Source organism: Myotis davidii, unplaced genomic scaffold, assembly GCF_000327345.1.
Source record: "Myotis davidii unplaced genomic scaffold, ASM32734v1 scaffold271, whole genome shotgun sequence".
NCBI lineage: Eukaryota > Metazoa > Chordata > Mammalia > Chiroptera > Vespertilionidae > Myotis > Myotis davidii.
Window position 1 is genome coordinate 921291 of NW_006284839.1, and position 20658 is coordinate 941948.

General features: G+C 41.2%; 1 protein-coding gene across 1 annotated transcript in view; it reads left to right on the top strand.

The window, feature by feature from the left end:
* MYOF (myoferlin) overlaps positions 1 to 20658 on the top strand; it is a 144265-nt gene that overhangs the window by 78647 nt on the left and 44960 nt on the right. Inside the window, exons 20-29 of the mRNA XM_006755111.2 lie at positions 899 to 1076; positions 2284 to 2408; positions 4566 to 4672; positions 7189 to 7381; positions 8521 to 8676; positions 9926 to 10057; positions 13187 to 13350; positions 15988 to 16102; positions 17887 to 17992; positions 19319 to 19464. Coding sequence (XP_006755174.1) covers positions 899 to 1076; positions 2284 to 2408; positions 4566 to 4672; positions 7189 to 7381; positions 8521 to 8676; positions 9926 to 10057; positions 13187 to 13350; positions 15988 to 16102; positions 17887 to 17992; positions 19319 to 19464 — 1422 coding nt within the window. The remainder of the gene's footprint in view (positions 1 to 898; positions 1077 to 2283; positions 2409 to 4565; positions 4673 to 7188; positions 7382 to 8520; positions 8677 to 9925; positions 10058 to 13186; positions 13351 to 15987; positions 16103 to 17886; positions 17993 to 19318; positions 19465 to 20658) is intronic.

Genomic DNA, 20658 nt, shown 5'->3' on the forward strand with positions numbered 1-20658 from the left:
TCATTGTTGGCCCTATGTTCCACTCCCTCACATACATACTCAATAAACTGGTAATTAACAAAACAAAACAAAAGAAAGAAAGAAGGAAGGAAACAATGTTTGGTTTCTATTTCAGAAAAATTAAGTTCACCTAATTTCATTTATTTTTAATATGTTTTTATTGATTTTGAGAGAGAGAGAGGAAGAGAGAGGGATAAAGAGATAGAAATATTAATGAGAGAGAAACATCACTGATTGGCTGCATCCTGCTCACCCCCTACTGGGGATTGAGCCCCAAACCTGGCATGTGATCTGTGATCTGGTTCATGGGTCGATGCTCAATCACTGAGCCACAACAGTTGGGCTAATTTCACTTATTTTTAAATTTGACATTAAAAGTTTTTATTGTCTCTGATTAGAAAATTAATACTTAAACAATTCAAACAATTAAAAATGTATGTTAGAAAGTAAAGTTAACCATAAGCTCTCTATATTCCTCAACATATCTGTTAACAATTTGAGTTATATTATTCCTCGACTTTCTTCATGCATATTAAAATGTATACTTAATGGGTTCACTTTTAAATACCCTTTTTCCATGTTTGCATTTGTGAATCTACCTAAATATTTTATGAACTTTTATTCATTTATATGGAGGCAACTTTGTTTAACCAGGGGCCTATTAATAGATATTTGTATGGTTTTCATTTTTATCTCTATTTCCATCAGTGCTGCAATGAACATTCTATATTTGCCCACTTGTGTGAGTACAAAGGAAACTGCTAGATTCAGGAACATTCTTCACTGGCATTTAACTCAACACTAATTATTAAGTTCCGAATTATATTTGCTAGAAATCTACATGTAAATCAGAGCAAGAGGCGTTTCATTGAGCCTTATGTCTGCTCCTACTTTATAGAAATATCAGCGACGGCGAAAGTACAGCCTGTCTGCTGTGTTCCATTCGGCCACCATGCTGCAAGATGTTGGCGAGGCCATTCAGTTTGAAGTCAGCATTGGGAACTATGGCAACAAGTTTGACTCAACCTGTAAGCCTTTGGCATCAACCACTCAGTACAGCCGTGCCATATTTGATGGTAAGACTGACGTTCCCTCCCGTGCGCGTTTAGAGTGGGTGCCCCACAGGACAAGAAGCATGCAGCGTGTTCTCCCTCTGGCAGCCGTTACCTCCAGTACATGCTAGTGGGAAGGAGAAGGGTGAGTGGGGAGGAGTAGTGGCTGGAGTTCAGGCACCTTTAAGACTAGTCAAACCAAAGAAGCCACAGGCCCTGTGCTGCGCCCCCTGACCCCATCCCATGCTCAAACTTTACACTGGCTCTGTTTTGTAAAGTCACAAGATGGCAGCTTGCTGATCACTGAGCTCCCTGAACACCACTCCCGCCTATTCTCACCTCTGCCCTGCCAGGCCCCCAGTCACGCTTAGATTGAGTAATTGAATGGGACTCTTGCTCAGAGCCTGGGAAATCAAGCTTCTGGTCTTTGCCCGATCACTCACCAGCACTATGACCTTAGCCACATCACTGAATTCTAACATCAGTTTCTTCATCTTCTTCAGAGATGCTGTGCCGATTAAGTAGCTGTACTTGCACAAAGATGGATGAGAAACAGTCCCTGCTTTTAAGGGACTTACATTCTAGTATATAAAATAAATCATAATAAGACGGCAGAGTATGAGAATGCCCTAATAAAGATATTGACAAGTGGTTTAAGAGCATAGAGAAACGAGGGAGAAATCCTGATCAAATATTCCAACAGATTCATCTAGTTTTTACCTAATTTTTGTATAAGCAGTGTTAAAATATAAAATATGCTAGAAACTTGGCTAATAATTCTGAGCAATACCAAACCCCATGTATCTAGCAAAGTCTTTTAAAATACAGAAAGTTCTTTTTTCTTGCCCCACTTCTAACAAAAATATTCATTTAGAAGAGCAGTTTTCAGGGACAAACACATTCAATCTAATCGCCTGTGCTCTCTATATTTTCTGCTACTGTGTTATGTAATCATCAGTGATGTTCCGGTACATGATCCCAAACCACTAAAAATCCTAAAGATTGCTATGTTTGGTTTACTAGGGCATTTTAGAGAGTTTTTCAAAACAGGCTGAATAAATAAGGACTTTCTGTCTATTCCTCCGTTGCTTAATTGAATAAAAGTAAAGAACCCTACAACCCTAGACCATTTCCTAAGCAAACAATGAAACAATAACCCAGTTTGCACATCTCTTTAATAAGCATGCTGTTTGAGTGTACAATGTCCCTGACCCTCAGTGTTCTATACCAGGGAACTACTATTATTACCTGCCTTGGGCCCACACAAAGCCAGTTGTTACCCTGACTTCATATTGGGAAGATATTAGTCATCGCCTGGATGCAGTAAACACTCTCTTAGTCATGGCAGAACGGCTGGTAAGTTTGTCTTTTCTACATTTTCTTTTCACCAGACAGAATTAGGTATTAGCGTTAGATACAGGCTAGGCCACTCGAACACAAGACCTCAAAATATAGTGGTAAGCAAGATAAAAGCAGTGTCTTTAGTTACAGTTGAAGTAGGTGATCCAAGGCTGGTATGGAGGTTCAGTAGTGCTGGGGACCCAGGCTCTTTCCATCTTGTTGCTCTACCATCACTAAGGAGTTGTCATTTGTTTTTGAGGAAGAGGCAGCTCACTATTACACCTACCCTCCAGACTGAGGAAGGGGAAGAGAGGGAGAGGCAATGACACAGGTCTTTCCTTTGAAGGAAAAGACCCAACAGTCACACACTTGATTTATACTCACTTTCCATTGACCAGAATCCAGTCACGTAACTACATCTCACTGCAAGGGAGTTGGGAAATGCACTCTTTTATCTGAGCTGTCAAATGGCCAGATAAAACTGTTCTTATTGTGGAATAGGGAGGGTGGATGTTGGAGGTGAGGGGGCAAAACTCATGGTGTCTGCCACATTTGTATGTGAATATGGTGTAGAGAATGGTTCATTCCAATAGAAATATGCAACCCTTAGAGTTTTGCTGTTAAAGTAGTAAAATTCTCTACTGTGAAAAGAGGGTGGGCTCAAAGGAACCAGAGCCTGACATTTCCCACTCTGGCTGTAGACTAGAGGAACCCTCCTTGTTTGGAGCTTGGAGATTCACTATGATAAAAGCTGCAGAGTTGTAATATCTGAATTATACACCTAGTTGACATCGATGAGGAGAAAGGGATCATGGTTGAGATAAAGATATTAGTCTTCCCAATTTCTATATTTACAACTCCCTTCTCCAGCAGTAAGAAACTTGATTTTTATTATTCTCAATATAGTTACTCATTTATTTAGTCCTAAAATCCAAAGATAAACCACAATAAAAAAAAAACTATAGTTTGATATGTTTATGATTTTTTTTCTTTCCTTTAAACAGAGGATATATAGTGAAAATATTGTGTTGAAAAATTACTTTGGTGAGTTCAGTGTAGTTATGTTATTCATCTGAAATATAATTCAGGTTCATTTGTTCCTGTTTTATATTCCATTTTAGGGTTCCTTTCCCCCATCTTTGTTGGTTTTATTTTATTGCTATTTGAGTACATAATATATTTACATGGTTTTGTTGACATAAGAAACACCCAAACCTGTAAGAATTTTTATGAGTTTGTTTGAACCAAACTGATGACAATTGCCAGGAAGCAAAATCTTAATGGATTAAGAAAATGTTCCAGAGAATGGTAGCTTTGCATCTTATTTTATACATAGAATAAAAGGAGGAGACATAAATAAGGTTACATGAAATTCATTGGTGGTAGATTAAGGAGGCAGGAGAAGGCAAAGTGAAGAAATTTCTGGGATTTGGATAAAAAGTAAAATGGAAAGATGCTTCTTTTGCATTGGTGAGCACAGGATAGTTAACAATTAACATTTACAGCACTAAGAGATGGTATGAAGCAAAGGAGATAATAGTAAGGGGTTCTGTGGTCTCCTGCTCTGGTAGGAGATTGTACCCTGAGGAGTCTGAAAAAAAGGGAATATTCTGACATTCCAAATGTCTGATAAAGTAGAAACAAAAAGGCAATAATAGACAGGCTCAGCTAAGGTAAACATTGACTTTTGTCAAGGAAGATACCAGCCTAGGACATGACAACCCACCAGGACTTGCTTTTAGTTAGGAAGTTTTCATTTCAGGGCATCCTATGTGTTTCCTCTAGGTCTCTGAGTTGGTAAGGCCCACTCACTATACAGGCCTCCCCTGAGCTTGTCAGGTTTAGTATGTGGCCCTTTTTCTGTCCACACTTTCAAGGGTCAAAGCCATATGAAAAGGTCATCCTAGTACTTAAACATATCAGTGTTGACTGCATTTTGAAGAAAAATAAATAGTGCTAGGCTATGGTGAGCATTATTAAAAGCAAAACAATAAACAAAAGTGCTAGGCTATGGTGAGCATTATTAAAAGCAAAACAATAAACAAAACAATAAAAATCCCCTTTTTTTCTGATAGGTCTTTTGTGTATTTTTTTAAATTGAAAATTAAAGTTAAACCTCACTGGGTATAATGGCATAATGCACAATTACCAACTATTTCCTCTCTTTCCCAGCAATCAAACATAGAGGCTCTAAAATCAGGGATACAAGGTAAAATTCCTGCAAACCAGCTGGCGGAAATATGGTTGAAGCTGATCGATGAAGTTATAGAAGACACGAGGTAAACTGATTTTGTGTATCTCAGAATTTCCAGCCATGCTTCCCTCACTTAAACTATCAGACTAGCCAAAACTGGTTTGGCTCAGTGGATAGAGCGTGGGCCTTCGGACTGAAAGGTCTGAGGTTCGATTCCGGTCAGGGGCATGTACCTTGGTTGCAGGCACATCCCCAGTAGGGAGTGTGCAGAAGGCAGCTGATCAATGTTTCTCTCTCATTGATGTTTCTAACTCTCTCTCTCCCTTCCTCTCTGTAAAAAATCAATAAAATATAAAACAAACAAACAAAAAAACTATCAGACTAGGAGCCTCTAGAATTATTCCTAACGTTCGTCTGAAAAATAAATTTCAATTAGTCAGGCTTCTCAAAAGGCTGGCACTGGGAAGGCTGGCACTGGGAAGGCTGGCACTGGGAAGAGTCTGAATCACCACAGGAAAAGCTCCACTTTCGGGTTTGGTGCCAATTCTAAAGCAGCCCAGGAGGCTGAGGCCTAACTGGGAGGCTGGGCCTAACTCCAGGAGGCACATCCCAGCACAGCCTCAGGTGAGGGGCGGGGAGGGAGCAGGGAGCAGGGCTGTGTCTCTGCCTCCCACCAATCTCCGGGCTGGGGGCAGAGCATCCGTTTTGCCATTCGGAACATTGTTTGTAATTTCAACACACTTTTTAGAAACAACTGTTTTACGTGCTCATTTACTGATTGCCTGGTGAACACCCTGGCCCAGCCTCCTTTCGGTAAAGCCAGTAACTTTGACTTGAGCCAGAGAACCTTTCATAACTGTGACTTGGGGAAACTGCTCATATCTCTGGGTATTTGGAAATCAAAGGGGGAAGTGATTCATTTTAAATATTCGTTTTAAATATTGGCTAATAAAGCAGTGGACAGGGAAGTTCCAAAAGAAAAGCATATCGAATAGTTCTCACAAGTAACAGGAACCAGAGTCATCCTCTCCCTCCCCCCACCCCCAATGCTCCAAGTCTCCCTGTCTTCTTGTGCCTTCTAGTGGTGTAACCAGGTAATTGACATGCAGCTAAGATCAGAGTACTGCTGGATTCTGGTTTATATTCAGAGAATTTTAATCTGGGTCCAAGAGGTCATCTCTTCCGGTCTTGTTACTTTATAGATGAGAAAGCAGTGGCCCAAGGAGGTGAAATGGTGCCTCTGATGCCCAGAGTTGGGTTTATAAGTGCAGCTCTTCTTCTTGCTGCGTGTTTCACACTGTTAGCATCTATTTATTGAAAGTCTCACATGTGACTTTTCAGCTAGCAGCTTCCGTATTCATTTATGCATCAATGAATCATAGCAGGGACTTAACCCTTCCAATGCATTGCCCTAATTACTAATGTAACCAAACAGAAATATTTCATAATGCCTTTCATGTCGAAAATGTGAATGCTAAGGTTTGCTGAGCAAAACACAGAAATATCTATGTTCACTATTCTTAGAGAATCTCTTTTTAAAGAATCAAATGCACGTGAATTATTTATTGAAGATTTAAATTGGAAACTTTTAAACTTTATGTAACAGGAAATTTGTGTTTAAGGGAAGTCATGGTTGGATTTCCTTCATTTAGGAAGCTGGGTGAAATTCAAACCAATGGAAATTCCAGGTAGAGACAATGTGAATAAAACTTCCTGGAATTGGTGACAGTCTTACCCTGTGTTCCCGCCAGCTGTCATGTTGAGAGGGAAGCACTGGCAGAAGATGGCCCCAGCTCGGCTATTCTTGAGTTCTCATTTTGAATGAGAGCTTGGCCTACACAAGTGGTTCTTAGCCTCTTGGGAGCTCCAGGGCCCCTTTGAATACCTGATGATGATGATGATGATGATGATGATGATGGCAACATTACTTAGACTTTAATTTGTATCAGGCATTGCTCTCAATGCTCACAATACATTAATTCATTTACTTCCCACAACCCTAAAAGGTAGATATTTCCCCCCCACATTTGAAGATAGGAAGATAAGAGATCACAGAGCTCATAAATGATGGTGCCAAGATTTGTACCCAGGTAGCCGGCTCCAAAGCCCGTGTTCTTCCTCATTATGTGCCACTGCGTGTCAACACAAATGTACACTTTTCTTTATAGGTTCCAGGGATTCATACACTTTTTCGGGCTCACCCACAGGTGATATAGGGGTGTATGGTCCCTAAGTTAAGAACCCGTTGGCTAAATGGTCTCTAATCTCCCTTCTCCTTCATTTTGTGGTTCTATTAGAGGGAGGAAAGGTCATTTCTCCAAACTGCTGCTGCTGCTTCCCATCTTCTTTCCAGCGATTCTATAGGCCTTGGGTCAAATCCAAGGAATCACTTTGAAATTTTAATTCCCCCCTGCATTTCTTTTGAGAGTGAGGAGAGTCTTAACTGGAACATCTGATCTACCAATGCCATATACAATCTTTTCAGCTTACATCTGCCGTACAGTTAGGAAAATGGTGTGGAAACCAAATAGAAATGATGTTGACGGTTCTGAAGCCTAAGAAGCTATTCGGCAAACTCTGTTTTGTTTTGTTGTTTTTTAGCTACACGTTGCCTCCAATGGAAGGAAACCCTAATGTCACAATTCTAGATACGCAGATCCAAAAGCTGCGGTCCAGATCTCTCTCCCAGATTCATGAGGCAGCTGTGAAGATGAGGTCTGAGGCCACAGATGTGAAGTCCACAGTGGGGGAAATCGAGGACTGGCTTGATAAATTAATGCAACTGACGGAAGAGGTAGGACTTTTAAACTGCCCGAATGTCACTTGCTATAGAGGAAGGATTCTGTGGAATGGCATAGGCTAGAGATGGTGGTAGGGAAACCTAGGACATTGCCTTAGATTTTGGCCAGATCTGATGGATAATGAAATGAAAGAGCTGCTGGCCAGGATGTTAATGGGTAATGGGGTGAACATCATTGAAGTCAGGACAGAAGGAGGATTTTGAGTTGGTGGTCCCAGAAAGGTCTTCAGAGTGGACAAATCATTATCATAACCACAGTATTTCAAGTAGAGTGATAAAGTAGCAGATAAGGAGCAAATGCTGCCTTTGGTTAGAATTGGGAAGACTTGACTTTGAATCTGGATCTACCATGTGTAAACTTGGGCAAAGTACTAGTATTTAAACTCTCTAAGCTTCAGTTTCCATTAATGTAAAATGGAGGTAAATGTAGTACTCACTTCACAGCACTGTTTCGTAAAGATTAAAGAGGATGATGAGTGTTAGGGGCTTACCACGGTGCAGGGCACACAGTGAGGGCTGGATAAATTTCGATTGCCATTAACCTCTGCGGACTGAAAGAGCAAGGAACAGAGGACCCCTCCTATTGACCTTCAGAGGTGGGTCGGGGGACTAATGTATTGGTAAATAGAAATCCATTTGAAAAAACATGTGATTACAGATAATTTTTATTTTCTACTTTCTATACTTTGGTGCTTTCAAATTTTCTATAGTGAACTTGTATTACCTTTATAATAAAAAAAGTGGTTTTTTAAAACTAAGCGAATATTTCATATTTGGAAAATATATGAAATTTGTAGCCCTTTGACTACTGTTGATGGCTTTCTTCAAACAATGGGCAAGATAAGAGGTGATATTTCCTAAAATACCTGTCGGAGCCCAGCGAGCAGGCAGGGCTTTGGGCAGGTGAAGACCCCTTCTGCTTCCCGCTATGCCCTTTGGCCATCCCCAGCCTCTCCTGGCCCTGTGGGCTCCCAGTGTGGTCCTGAAAGATGGGAGACTCAGGAATGTGGGCCAAACAATGCTTGACCACATGTTTCTTTGCCAAGTGGAGCCCTGCGGATCCAACCTGCAAGTCCATGTGCATTTAGACTAATGCTAGCTGTGCTTCCTTTTCCACCCGCCCACGTGACCAGCCTCAGAACAGTATGCCTGACATTATCATCTGGATGATCCGGGGAGAGAAAAGACTGGCCTATGCACGCATTCCCGCACATCAGGTTTTGTACTCCACCAGCGGGGAGAATGCATCTGGGAAGTACTGTGGAAAGATCCAGACCATCTTCCTGAAGGTATGGCTTCATCGCTGTGTAATGTGAAATACTTACATGCAAAACCCGCACCCGTGATCAATTCCTGCCCACTCTGGCCCCTTCCCCTGGGGTGGTAATTCCCAGAGAGTGGTCCAAGTTTTGTTGGCATTCAATCAAGGACTCTGATATTAACATGGCATTGTGAATGCTTTGCTTTCTGGCGTGGATTTTCCACTGATTTCTAAAGCCTCATGAAAACCAATGCCTTTCTCCCCTTCCCTTCTAGGGAGTGTTTGGAAGTAGAAAAAAGTATATATCATATAGGTAGTCCATGGAATCTATTCCCTAACTAAACGGGTCCTCAAATTGAAAATTTGGGGGAATTATTACTTTAGGGCAGGGGCTCCGGGCATTTTTAGAGTCATGGGCTCCTTTAAGTACCGTGGACTAAACCCAAAGAGCTCTTTGGATTTGGTGGGGGGAGGGGGGAATAAAGAGCAAGAAAAGAAAAAAAACAATCAGGGGAGAGTGTTCTCTTAAAACAAGGAGGTATCTGCTAACTTTTAATAAATGTACTCATTGCTCTTTAGGGTGAAAATAGAGCTGGAGTGATTATTTTCTCTCAAGTACCTCTTGGTGGGATAAATATTACTTAAGATAGAAGCACAATTATAATTGACCTCAGCAGTGGGTGGAAGCAAACTGATTAATAAATAAAATTTCACAGTGGGTGAGAGAGGAGGCAGAGTGGTTTTCTCTGTGTTAGATTTTAGAGCTCAGTGGATAAACAGCAAAATGCTTTTAAGGGAATGTTTGATATAGTTATTGATTTTGTTAATACTCATTATCCAGTTTAGGGAATTATTTAGTTCAGTGGGGTTCTTTTTGGTCTTGGGACCCCTTTCCACAAAAAGGATAATTTTACAAAAAATTGTTGAAGACCCCAGAGAGCTTTTGTTTATGTGGATTGTACCTATTAATATTTACCATTATATAAAGTAAAAGTGTGCCATTTAAAAATATTTATTAACTCATTTTAAAAGAATAATAATAGACCCATTCCATGTTAACTTATGTTGCACGTTTTTATCCAATCTAACTGTACTTTCTTTAAAAATCAGAGAGCAAAGTGATACTGTTTTATATTTTTTGAAATATTTTAACTGTGAAAACATAAAATTTCCAGTGAGAGCCATGATCGGATGTCTGGCCAGCTTTTGGCTTAATGTTCATGTCACAGCCCATGCTGTGCCCCCCATAATGTATCATGTTTTTGTGCACCTCACAGTATCCACAGGAAAAAAGCAATGGACCAAAGGTGCCTGTGGAGTTGCGAGTGAACATCTGGCTGGGCTTAAGTGCTGTTGAGAAGAAGTTCAATAGCTTCGCGGAGGGAGCATTTACTGTCTTTGCTGAAATGGTACATTCCACACCATCACTCTCTTTTCCTCTTTGTGGGGGTACATTTGCCTTTCATCCTTAGGGGAGCACACATATTTGAAACCACCAACCTCACCACTACTGCCTAAAATCCCAGCCAAGGGACATGAGCCTGAGGGAATAGGGGAAGATTGACTTGAGGTTTTATTGTCAACATTGGGACACAGACAGAGTGATTCACACAAAGACAACCCAGGAGTGAGGGCACTGGGCAGGTGCAGACCTTGAGAAGCCTGCGTGGGATCGGGAGCCTGTCAACCACGGGAGACTCCCTTCTCACGGAGGGGAAGCCTCAGGTGGGTTTGCCTGAGGCCAAAGAAAATGCTGCCCGAGTACTTCAAAGACAATAGAGATAATTTGTAAAACCTTCACTGAGTTAAAAATCGACTTTTGGTTATTAAAAGTCTCATTACAATTAAGCCAATGAAAATAATTTTCACAAACTGGACAGCTAAAAATTTATTTGGATTTGTTCTTTATATACTATTTTAAACTCAAAGTGCTTTTTGATGTGAATTTATTATATGTATTCAGTGGGTTTCTTTTGATAATTCTCAGATGAACTCCATTCTTCTGCAGATGGGCCTTCATACCCAAATAAATGGAGAGATTGTCTTCTTCCTAGCTAGTTTATACATGTTCCTGCTGCCCGACTCTCTACCTGACAACTGGGTCAGGATTGTGGTTCTTATCTGCTTGCTGGGCTATCTTCAGTTTTTACATTTTATTCATTTAGCAGTACCTGACACATAAATATTTATTGGATGAATAAATAAATACATGATAGCAGATTTCATCCATCCACCCATATTCTCCAACCATTCATCTATCCACCCATCCATCTATCTGTCCATCTACCCATCTACCCATCTACCCATCTACCCATCTATCCATCTACCTATCTACCCATCTACCCATCTACCCATCTATCCATCTACCCAAGTTCTTAGAGAGCAGTGGCTTTATCCCAGGCACAGAGGCAGGTGATGAAGAAGCCAAGCCCTGTCCTCAAGGATCTCATCATCTACTGGTAAAACGGGGTGTCTTGTTAAACATGCTGAGTGCCAGAGCCATTTCAGGGATTCTCATTTTGTTGCTGAGTGAGGGATTAGCACCAGAGGTGATTCCAATGTGGGTGGATAAGGGTATCAGTGGACCACTTTGAGAAACAATGAAACACATGGGAGACATACAGAGTCCTTACAGCGCAGGCTTGGAAGTGCAATTGGAATAAGTAGAGGGTGTGTTGGAGGTTGCAGCGGGAGGCCCTGAGTGGTGGATGCTGATGTCCAGTCAGATGGGTAATGTGAAGTGGAGGTTCATCAGGGCACACATAGGAGAGGCCCTGGAACATTTGGCTTCCACCTTACCTTCCAGCTCTGTGGCTGGGTCTAAACCTGGAGAAGCTAGCACTGAGCAAGGATTGACCAGTCCAGGGCTCCCTTCCACCCTTTCCCATTTCCAGACCCTTCCCTGCCTAGAAGGAACTGGAGTTTCAATTCCCATAAAGAGATAATCCACCCATTTCACTTGTTTTGTGTAGCTCTAGTTTCTCCTGACTCTAGCAGCCTATGAGTACCAGTAGAGGTACACTAATAACAATAATGGAAATAATGCTAGTTCTTTCCTTCCTTTGCTAATACCAGACCTCAGTTCTCTCAAAATCCCTCCCCACCCTAGATTTCTGGAAGTCTCTGAGGTGCTTCACCTGTGTTAACAATCCTTCCCCCAACTGCTAGTTAAAGGCCACAGCCTCAGAGCCACGTGAGGCTCCTTCTCTACTGCTGCTGCCCTCTTGTCCGTGCCAAGCTTCTAACCTGTGTTTCACTAGAGCCACGCTGGCTTCCAAGCAGAGGTGGTAGGAATGCCTTGTTCCTTCTTCCTGTGTCCTTGTCACTTAGAAACCAAAGGAACTGTGCACATGCCCCCAAGTCTGACAGCCCCTGTGGCAACAGGTTCCCTATTTTCTTCCTCAAGTTCATCTCCTCTCGGGCTCAGAGCCAGTATCTGAGACAAGCACTATTGTGTCCTTGAACCCAATTTCCCCATCAGGCCCCTACTCAAGCTTCTTCCTTCCTCCTTTAGCCAAAAACTCCCTTATCACTTATGCCAATCATCTTCTCAATCAGCTCATCATCAGACAAATGGAACTTTTTTGCTGGATCCAAACAGGGACACTCATTCTAGCAAATCTCAATCCTTTTATGATGGTTGACATAGTAAAGGACAGATTGTTATAGATTTATTAATTCTAACGTAGAAAGAAGTGACCTGTAAACCAGAGTCTGCCATTGCCGCTGAACTTACTTCCAAAAAGGTCTTGGTCTACCCACCAGTGGGGATGAAGGCTCAGAATTTTTAGGCCCCATAAAGGCTGGGTGCTAAACAACTTTCATGTTTCAGACAAGTTCTTTGTGGATTGCCTGGGAAATGTAGCATCAGTTATAGTATTCTTTCTATGGGGAAATGTGCCTCAACTTCTAGGCAGTAGGCTTGCAATAAACTTAGAAGCCTGCATATTCATAAGCTGAGGACTTTTCATAAGTATCGAAAAGGTTAGGTTCTGAGAACAAAATGGAGCCATTCAAAATAATAATAGAAACAATTAGCATGATATACCATTCTTCACAAAGCACTTTCACAATCATTTGCACATTTGAACTTTATAAGAAATACTAGAGGCCCAGTGCACGAAATTTGTGCACAGGTAGTGTCCCTAGTGGCTGCCAGCTGCTGGCTGGGGCCTTCCTTCCCTGGCTTCCGGCTGCTGGCTGGGGCTTTTCTTCATTCCGCACCACCCCCTGGTGGTCAGTGCACATCATAACAAGCTATTGAACTCCCAGTCAGTCTAACTCCCAAGGGGACACTGTGCATATTAGGTTTTTATATATTTAGATAGAATTAGATTGTCTCCGGTTTACATTTGGGAGCACTGAGTCTTAGATTTATCCTAAATTGCAGAATCAGTAACAGCCCAAGTTTGGTCCATACCTTCTGAGCTTTTTCACTTTCTATTACTGTTTAGCTTAGTCTTAGGCTTAAAAATTTATGGGCTGGTTCTATTTCTTGCTCTCTGATGGTGTTTCTCCATTTTTCCTTTTTTTAATAGTATGAAAATCAAGCTCTTATGTTTGGAAAATGGGGCACTTCTGGATTAGTGGGTCGCCATAAATTTTCTGATGTCACCGGAAAAATAAAACTCAAGAGGGAGTTCTTTCTACCTCCAAAGGGCTGGGAATGGGAAGGAAGCTGGACAGTTGATCCTGAAAGAAGGTAAGTTTTCCATTTTCTGAAAAAAAAAATGATGTCAATGAAGCTTTTCCCTAGAAATTGGTAAAGGAATCTTCTCCACCATTTTTTTTAACATTTATGGAACACCCAATGAGCAAGAATAAGCCTATAGAAATTCATAGAAACTTGAAAGATATCATCAGTGCCCCATACAAGGCAAACAAATGTAAGAAGACCCTGAGACTAACATTTATTGAGAACTTTTTTGTGTGAATGTGTCGAGCCATGTGCCAAGCACTGATATCATCTTACTGAATCTAGACTGCAGCCCTACAAGATAAGTAGTGTTAAAATTTATCAAATGTCTGAGATTTTTACCTTCGTGTAAGATTAGCAAAGTAACCTACCAGTTTCATGGATGCTGGTAGGTAGGAGACATAAGACTCCTGGTTCAGAGACAAAGGATATTATTGTCCACAGCAATCACAATGTCAGGATTTTAACACTTACTTTACTACTCTGAGCCCCAGTTCCCACAGGGAGACAGGAAGACAGTCAGATGACACTTGCACATGCAATGGGTGATGTGGCAGGAGAGGAACCTTGAGTTTGGGGAACCCAAACATTTTATAATAGGTAATAAGCATGCTGGCTCTTTGCTCCATAAAGAAATATCCTCTCAGTCTTCCAAATTTGTTTCCCATGTAAACATCCTTGAAAAGATAGTCGGTAACAAACGTTAAGGGTCCTGTGTGCAGAAATGCAAAAGACACACAGAGATTTATGTGCCAACAAATAATAGTATTAGCTCCACTTTACAGATGAGGAAACTGAAACCTAGAGAGAATAATTAACTTATCCAAAGGCACTCAGATTGTGAATGTTACGAGTCTAGTCTGGGCACTAAAACTGGCACTCAACTATTATGCTGGAATATTTGTAAGAAACAGAGGAAACACTTAAAATGGGTGAATTGTATGGTGTGTAAATTATATATCAAAAGCTGTTATTATTATGCCCTAACTGGTTTGGCTCAGTGGATAGAGCATCAGCCTGTGGACTGAAGGGTCCCAGGGTCGATTCCGGTCAAGGGCATGTACCTTAGTTGCGGGCACATCCCCAGTCGGGGGTGTGCAGGAGGCAGCTGATTGATGTTTCTCTCTCATTGATGTTTCTAACTCTCTATCCCTCTCCCTTCCTCTCTGTAAAAAAAATCAATTAAATATATTTTTTTAAAAAGCTGTTATTAAAATAGGGAAAAAACAAAAAAATATCAGAGAGTAGCAACCATGTTTTGCCTGGAGTCTGGGGAAAACCAAAGCCTGGCTTGTGTGTGTTGGCTGTTATTAAAATAGGGGGGTGGGGGGAACAGCAGAGAGTAGCAACCATGTTTTCCCTGGAGCCTGGGGAAAACCAAAGCCTGGCTTGTGTGTGTTGCCTGCAGCATCAGGACTGGAGGTCCCTCCTCTCCCACTTCATGATGGCGTGCTTGAGTGTGGAGGAACCAAGCTTGTGAACTTGGATTTTAAGACCTTGAACTAGTTTGCGATCTCTGTCCACATTTGTTTCTTGTAATCACATAGGCATTAAGGAAGGAGGGAAATGGGTGTGCTGGGTCTGCTCTGTTAAGACCCAGTGTTTGGCCATGATTGCTTTTAACCCATGGCGGCTTACTTTGGCTGGAGTTGGGGTTGCTAGTAAGGAGAAGGGAAATGAGATTTGAATTGGACAGAAGGGAGTAAGGTTAGTGAGGACAGGGAAAGGCAGGGGATATTGTGATTGAAAAAGCAGAAGGTCAAAGCCTGTCAGGGCTGAATGGGACCTCACAGGCAGCTACGGGTCTTCTATTCTCCTTCTCTGGGGCCCAGAAAAGTGATGGATGAACCCAATTTATACAAATGGTTGGGATGCTGTGTTTTCTGACTTCTTTCCAGTGCTTGATTCTAGGGGAGAATATAGCAGGGAAAAGACGTAGCACCGGTCAAGGAAAAAGAAACCCCACTTGAGTGAACACCTGGCAGAAGATTTAAGTCGAAGTTGGAGCCTCTGTACTTCCCTCTATGGATTGTCAACATAGTTTCACATCCAAGAGGAAAATTGGCATGGCAGAGAGTCAGTATAGGTTTCCCAAGTGCCCAAATGGAGGTTGGAGTCTTAAATGACCTGGTTTGGCTGCCGACCTAGGAACTATCCAGAAAACCTAAACTCTGTTTAAGACTGAGCAAGCCATGAGTAAGAATTTCCACGCTTGGCCCCACGAGACTGTTCCCACTCCATTTTTTAAAATAGGGTGAGTGAGGAAGGAGCACTGCCTATTCTTTTGAACTGAGAGCCAAGAGTTTTGCTGAGAAAAATCTGAACAGCCCTAAACTGAAGCAGACATATGGAATCAGAGGTCCCTATAAGATGCTGCCCCCAATCCTTTTCCCCAGTCCCCACCCTAATTACTGGTAGTCTGAGGAGTTCTCTGTAATTTAAGTCTCATTGTTCCAGCGGGCCCCTTTATCAAATGAATGTCAAAAGCTGTTAGCACAAAGAGGAGTTTGGAGGGGAGCACCCACAGGGCCAGAATGAGGAGGGAACTGGTGCCACCCAGGCTGTAGATGGTTCTGGACCATTGGAAAGAGTTGGGCTTGTCAGCTACCTATTCTCCCTTGGTAACACGAGCTTTGCCCATAGCTTGCTGACCGAGGCCGATGCAGGTCATACGGAGTTCACGGATGAAGTATATCAGAATGAGAGTCGCTACCCCGGGGGCGAGTGGAAGCCGGCAGAAGACACCTACACCGACGCGGTGAGTGGTGTGCTCCCGAGATAGAGCCTTCCACGTTAGCTGTTTGGACCCATGGTCTGTGAATCCACTAACCACAGGCTTGATTTCCCCTTCTCTTCTGCTCTGTCTCATGTTCTGAACAGCCTTGCATCCATAACAAGCCACACAAGTGCACCTATAGTTATTTTCTGTAGAAAGGTCGTTGGGCCTATTTAACTAGATGTTGGTATATGGTAAAGGTTGTGCAATTTTTAAAATTGTAAATGTTTATTTGGTGTTTCTTTTAAATAGTTTTTAAAAGATTTACAAATTGAAGGCTCATGTTTTTAAAATATTCAAACAGCATAAAAGGAAATGAAAAGTAATTCTTCTTCATGATCCACATTTTACTCTCTGGAGATAACCACTCATAGTTTTCTGTTCATATACAAGTATATAACTTTTCTCCCCACCTAAATAGAATTGCATGCACAGTTCTACAACTTGTAATTTTCACATAACAATATATCTTGGACATCTTTTGATATCAATACATATCGGTCTGTTGTACATTTTTTCTTTGCCAGACCCAATGCTGTTATGAAGCTCTTTTTTTTCTGTTTCTGTTGATATATATTAGCCTTTATTAGAGAAAAGATGGTTGTAAAAGTAGACTTGAAATATTTATGGACCCCCAAGAAAGAAAAGACATTTTCTCTTTAAAATCTAGGTTTGCTCTTATCAGATTTTGGAGTCTTGGTTTTGGAATCTTTAATACGTGTTTTATTACAAGTTAAAGAAATGAGTTGCAGTCAATCCGCACAATCCGACCAGAATCACCTTGCTCTAATGAGCTTTTGAAAAAATGCCTGCAGTGTTTTGGTATATGCACCCAGTATAATTTAATTGACGCTCTTTTTGTGGACATATAGGAGTTTGTTCAAGTCTTGGCATTTATAAGTGATGTGACAGTAAATGTTCTTAGACATACATTGTTATTCACTTGTGAAAGTTGATCTGTAGGGGACATCCCTAGATGGGCTTGGTCAAGGTTTTGATGCACATAAAGTTTTGATAAATATTGCCAGACTGCTTTCAAAGAGGTTGTATAAATTTATATTTCCAGCAGCAGTGTATTAGAGGGCTGTTTTCTAAACACTCACCATCCCACTTTAACATCTTTGACCATACTTGAAAAACTGGTATCCTGTTGCTATATTAATTTTCCCATCCTTAATTTAAAGTAAAGCTGAGTATTTCTCCATATGTTTATGGCCCCCCCTTTACTTCCTTTTACTATGAGCTTTCCCCCCATAACACTCCATCACTTTTTGTGCAGAACTGAAGTCAATATTTAAAATAAACTTTCTTCAATCATACATGACTATTATCTACAACCTCCAGCACCATTACCCCATACTTGAAGACATGTGTTTTTCATGCTTTACCCATTTCTGATGGGTTCTTTCCAATATAGCCCCTCGTAAAAAGAGTCACACTATTTCCTAATATTAAATTGAACCATATGAAACTGCTGATATTTCACCATTTTGACCTGCCAAAACAATTTCCCATGGTTCCACCTAACATATTCCCTAATGGTGGAAACAGAGGTGGTTCTCTTTTTAAACTAATTTTTGTATAGTAATTGTGTCTAAATAAAGATTAGAGATTTTTCTGAGTAAGATTCGTGTCTAAGCTGCTATCTCAGTTACCATGTGAATACCATAGTTAAGGGTGAGGAATCATATCTCATCTTTGCATCTTAGATCACATTATGGCTTAGTTGTAATTCTTCATGTTTTTGCCTTTTTTTTTTTTTTAAGAACGGTGACAAAGCGGCATCACCCAGTGAGCTCACATGCCCTCCAGGTTGGAAGTGGGAAGACGATGCCTGGGTATATGACATAAATCGTGCAGTGGATGAGAAAGGTAACATTTTTTATTTCATTTTTTTATTTTAATTTTTTAAATTTTTTATTACAGTTGACAATAGTTTCAGGTGTACAAGATAGTGCTTAGACATTTATATACCTTATGGAATGATCACCCCGATAAGCCTAGTAGAGAAAGGTAAGATGTGAGTTTATTTTCTGACTAGGGGCTCTGCAGCCCAGCCCTGGTGTTCTAACCACACCCCATTCCCTCCCTGGAGACTATAAATTACCTTCAAAGTCCTATTCAAAAAGAATGCAGATTACTGGCGTAGCCTCTGCTAATGGTGTGTATCCTTTTCTATGTGAAGTAAGGGGGCCGGGTGGCTGGACTTTGGGGTGCCAGAGGTCCATAATGAGATATTTTCTCTATTCTAATCACACCCCATTCCCTCCCTGGAGACTATAAATTGCCTTCAAAGTCCTATTCAAAAGAGTGCAGATTACTGACGTAGCCTCTGCTAATGGTGTGTATCCTTTTCTATGAACAGTTTAAATGAAACTATAACATTTGGAATTATCAAAAGAGAAAACCCTGATTTTTTTTTTCTTGTAAGATGCAGTAGTACACAGAAACACCTAGCTTTCAAGTAGATTTCCAGTTCTTTGCTGATCCTGACACACGCATGGGCCTTGTAATAATAGTTAACATTAACTGAGCACAACCTACGTGCTGAGTAGTGCTTTGCATGCATTATATTGATGAATTCTTCTTGTAAGATGGAGTAGTACACAGAAACACCTAGCTTTCAAATAGATTTCCAGTTCTTTGCTGATCCTGACACATGCATGGGCCTTGTAATATTAATTAACATTAACTGAGCACAACCTACGTGCTGAGCACGGCCCTAGTGCTTTGCATGCATTATATTGATGAATTCTTTTTTTTAATTGTGTATTTTACTATGATACTGGAGAAATTAGGCCATAAGCAGGTTTGCTAACTTGCAAGAAACTTTTTTTAGTTCACAGCTGGCATGTGGGGATGCTGGGATTTGAACTCAAGCTGTGTGACCGCACAGACTACATGCTTTTAACCACCATCTACTCTTCCTCTTGTTCTGTGCTTTATTCTTAGATACATTCAATTACCATGAATGAATGGAGGTAAAAAAAAAAAAAGTGGAGGGGAACCCCATGGCCACCAAGGAAGAGGGAGCCAGGGGGATAATGCCATAGTCAGTTTGAAAGGAGCAGTGGCATTCAGTCGCGATGGTAGAGAATATTTAGGGGCAGAGAGAGTGACTGAATGTTTCCTGGATGTTTATTTGGCCCCCTGGCAAGTGTATCTCCTTTGGATAACCATTCACACTCTCTGTTCTAGGCTGGGAGTATGGAATTACTATTCCTCCTGATAATAAGCCCAAATCCTGGGTTGCAGCAGAGAAAATGTATCATACTCATAGACGACGAAGGCTGGTCCGAAAACGCAAGAAAGATTCAACACAATCCACTGCCAGTACTGCAAAGGTAAGAGGGGCAGTGGGAGGGGTCTAGGCTGGGCTCTGCCTTCCAGACCACACAGAAGTCCACTTAGCTGTTGCTACAGAAGGCATTTGCCACTCAAGGGCCTATTACCTTGCCCCAGAGTTCTCAGTGTGCTCCTCACCCCGATTGATCAACAGCAGCATCACCCAGGAATTTGTTAGAAATGCCATGCTAATTTAGGAGCTCTGAGGGTGGAGCCCAGCAACAAGGTGATTCTGAGGCAGGCTAAATATTGAATGTAATTGAATGTATCTAAGAATAAAGCACAGTACAAGAGGCAGAAGTAGATGGTGGTTAAAAGCAAACCACTCAAGAGGTAGAACCAGAAACAGAAAGTATTTGGTAGCATAATAGAATAGTGGCAACAGCTCAGGACTTGGAATAAGAGGCATAAGGATTCAAATCCTGACTTCGTTTTGTTTCTCATCTGCAAAATGGGTATCCCATCATGCTGCAAATTAGGGAATGGTAGGGCTTAAATGGAATAATAATAAATGAAGTGGAACAATAATACTAATAACAGTAATAAGTAGCACATTTTGTGTGTCTTTTATAATGCTAGAGACTGAACATGCATTATCTACCATCCACAAGGTTAACATTTTATCCCCATTTTATAGAGATTAAATAGGCTTGCTCTAGGTCACATGTCTAGTAACCAATACAACTAGTGTTTGAACCCAAGCTAGGCTAATTCCTAACGAGAACTTTTTCTATCCCACGCAGTAGGTATGATGAATGAAGCTACTTTTTATTAGATGGTGAGCTTCTCAGGCACAAAGATGGATCCATAGTCATCTTTGTGTCCTTCTTGCCAGCTCAGGAACTTGTTCCTAATAAATGATGGGATAAATTGAATGAGCTGATCAATGAATATTTGTTTGATTATCCCTATCCTAATGGGGTGAGGAATTTCTAGAGGCATTTGACATCCTCCTTCCCTGTGAGGACACCAAGGTGATGTGGAAAGAACGCTGAGCCTCCAGTCAGAGGACTGGAAACTTGGCCCCGTCCTGCCAGGGTCTTGTAGAGACTTTGATCATGTTCCCTAATCTGCCTCACTCCCAGCTACGTGAACTACTTCAGTGCTACTGTTAACACGACTAGAGGGCCAATTACAAGACTGTGCTTGACCTGGATTTTCTGTTCATTCAAAGTTGAAAAAATAGCTCCTAC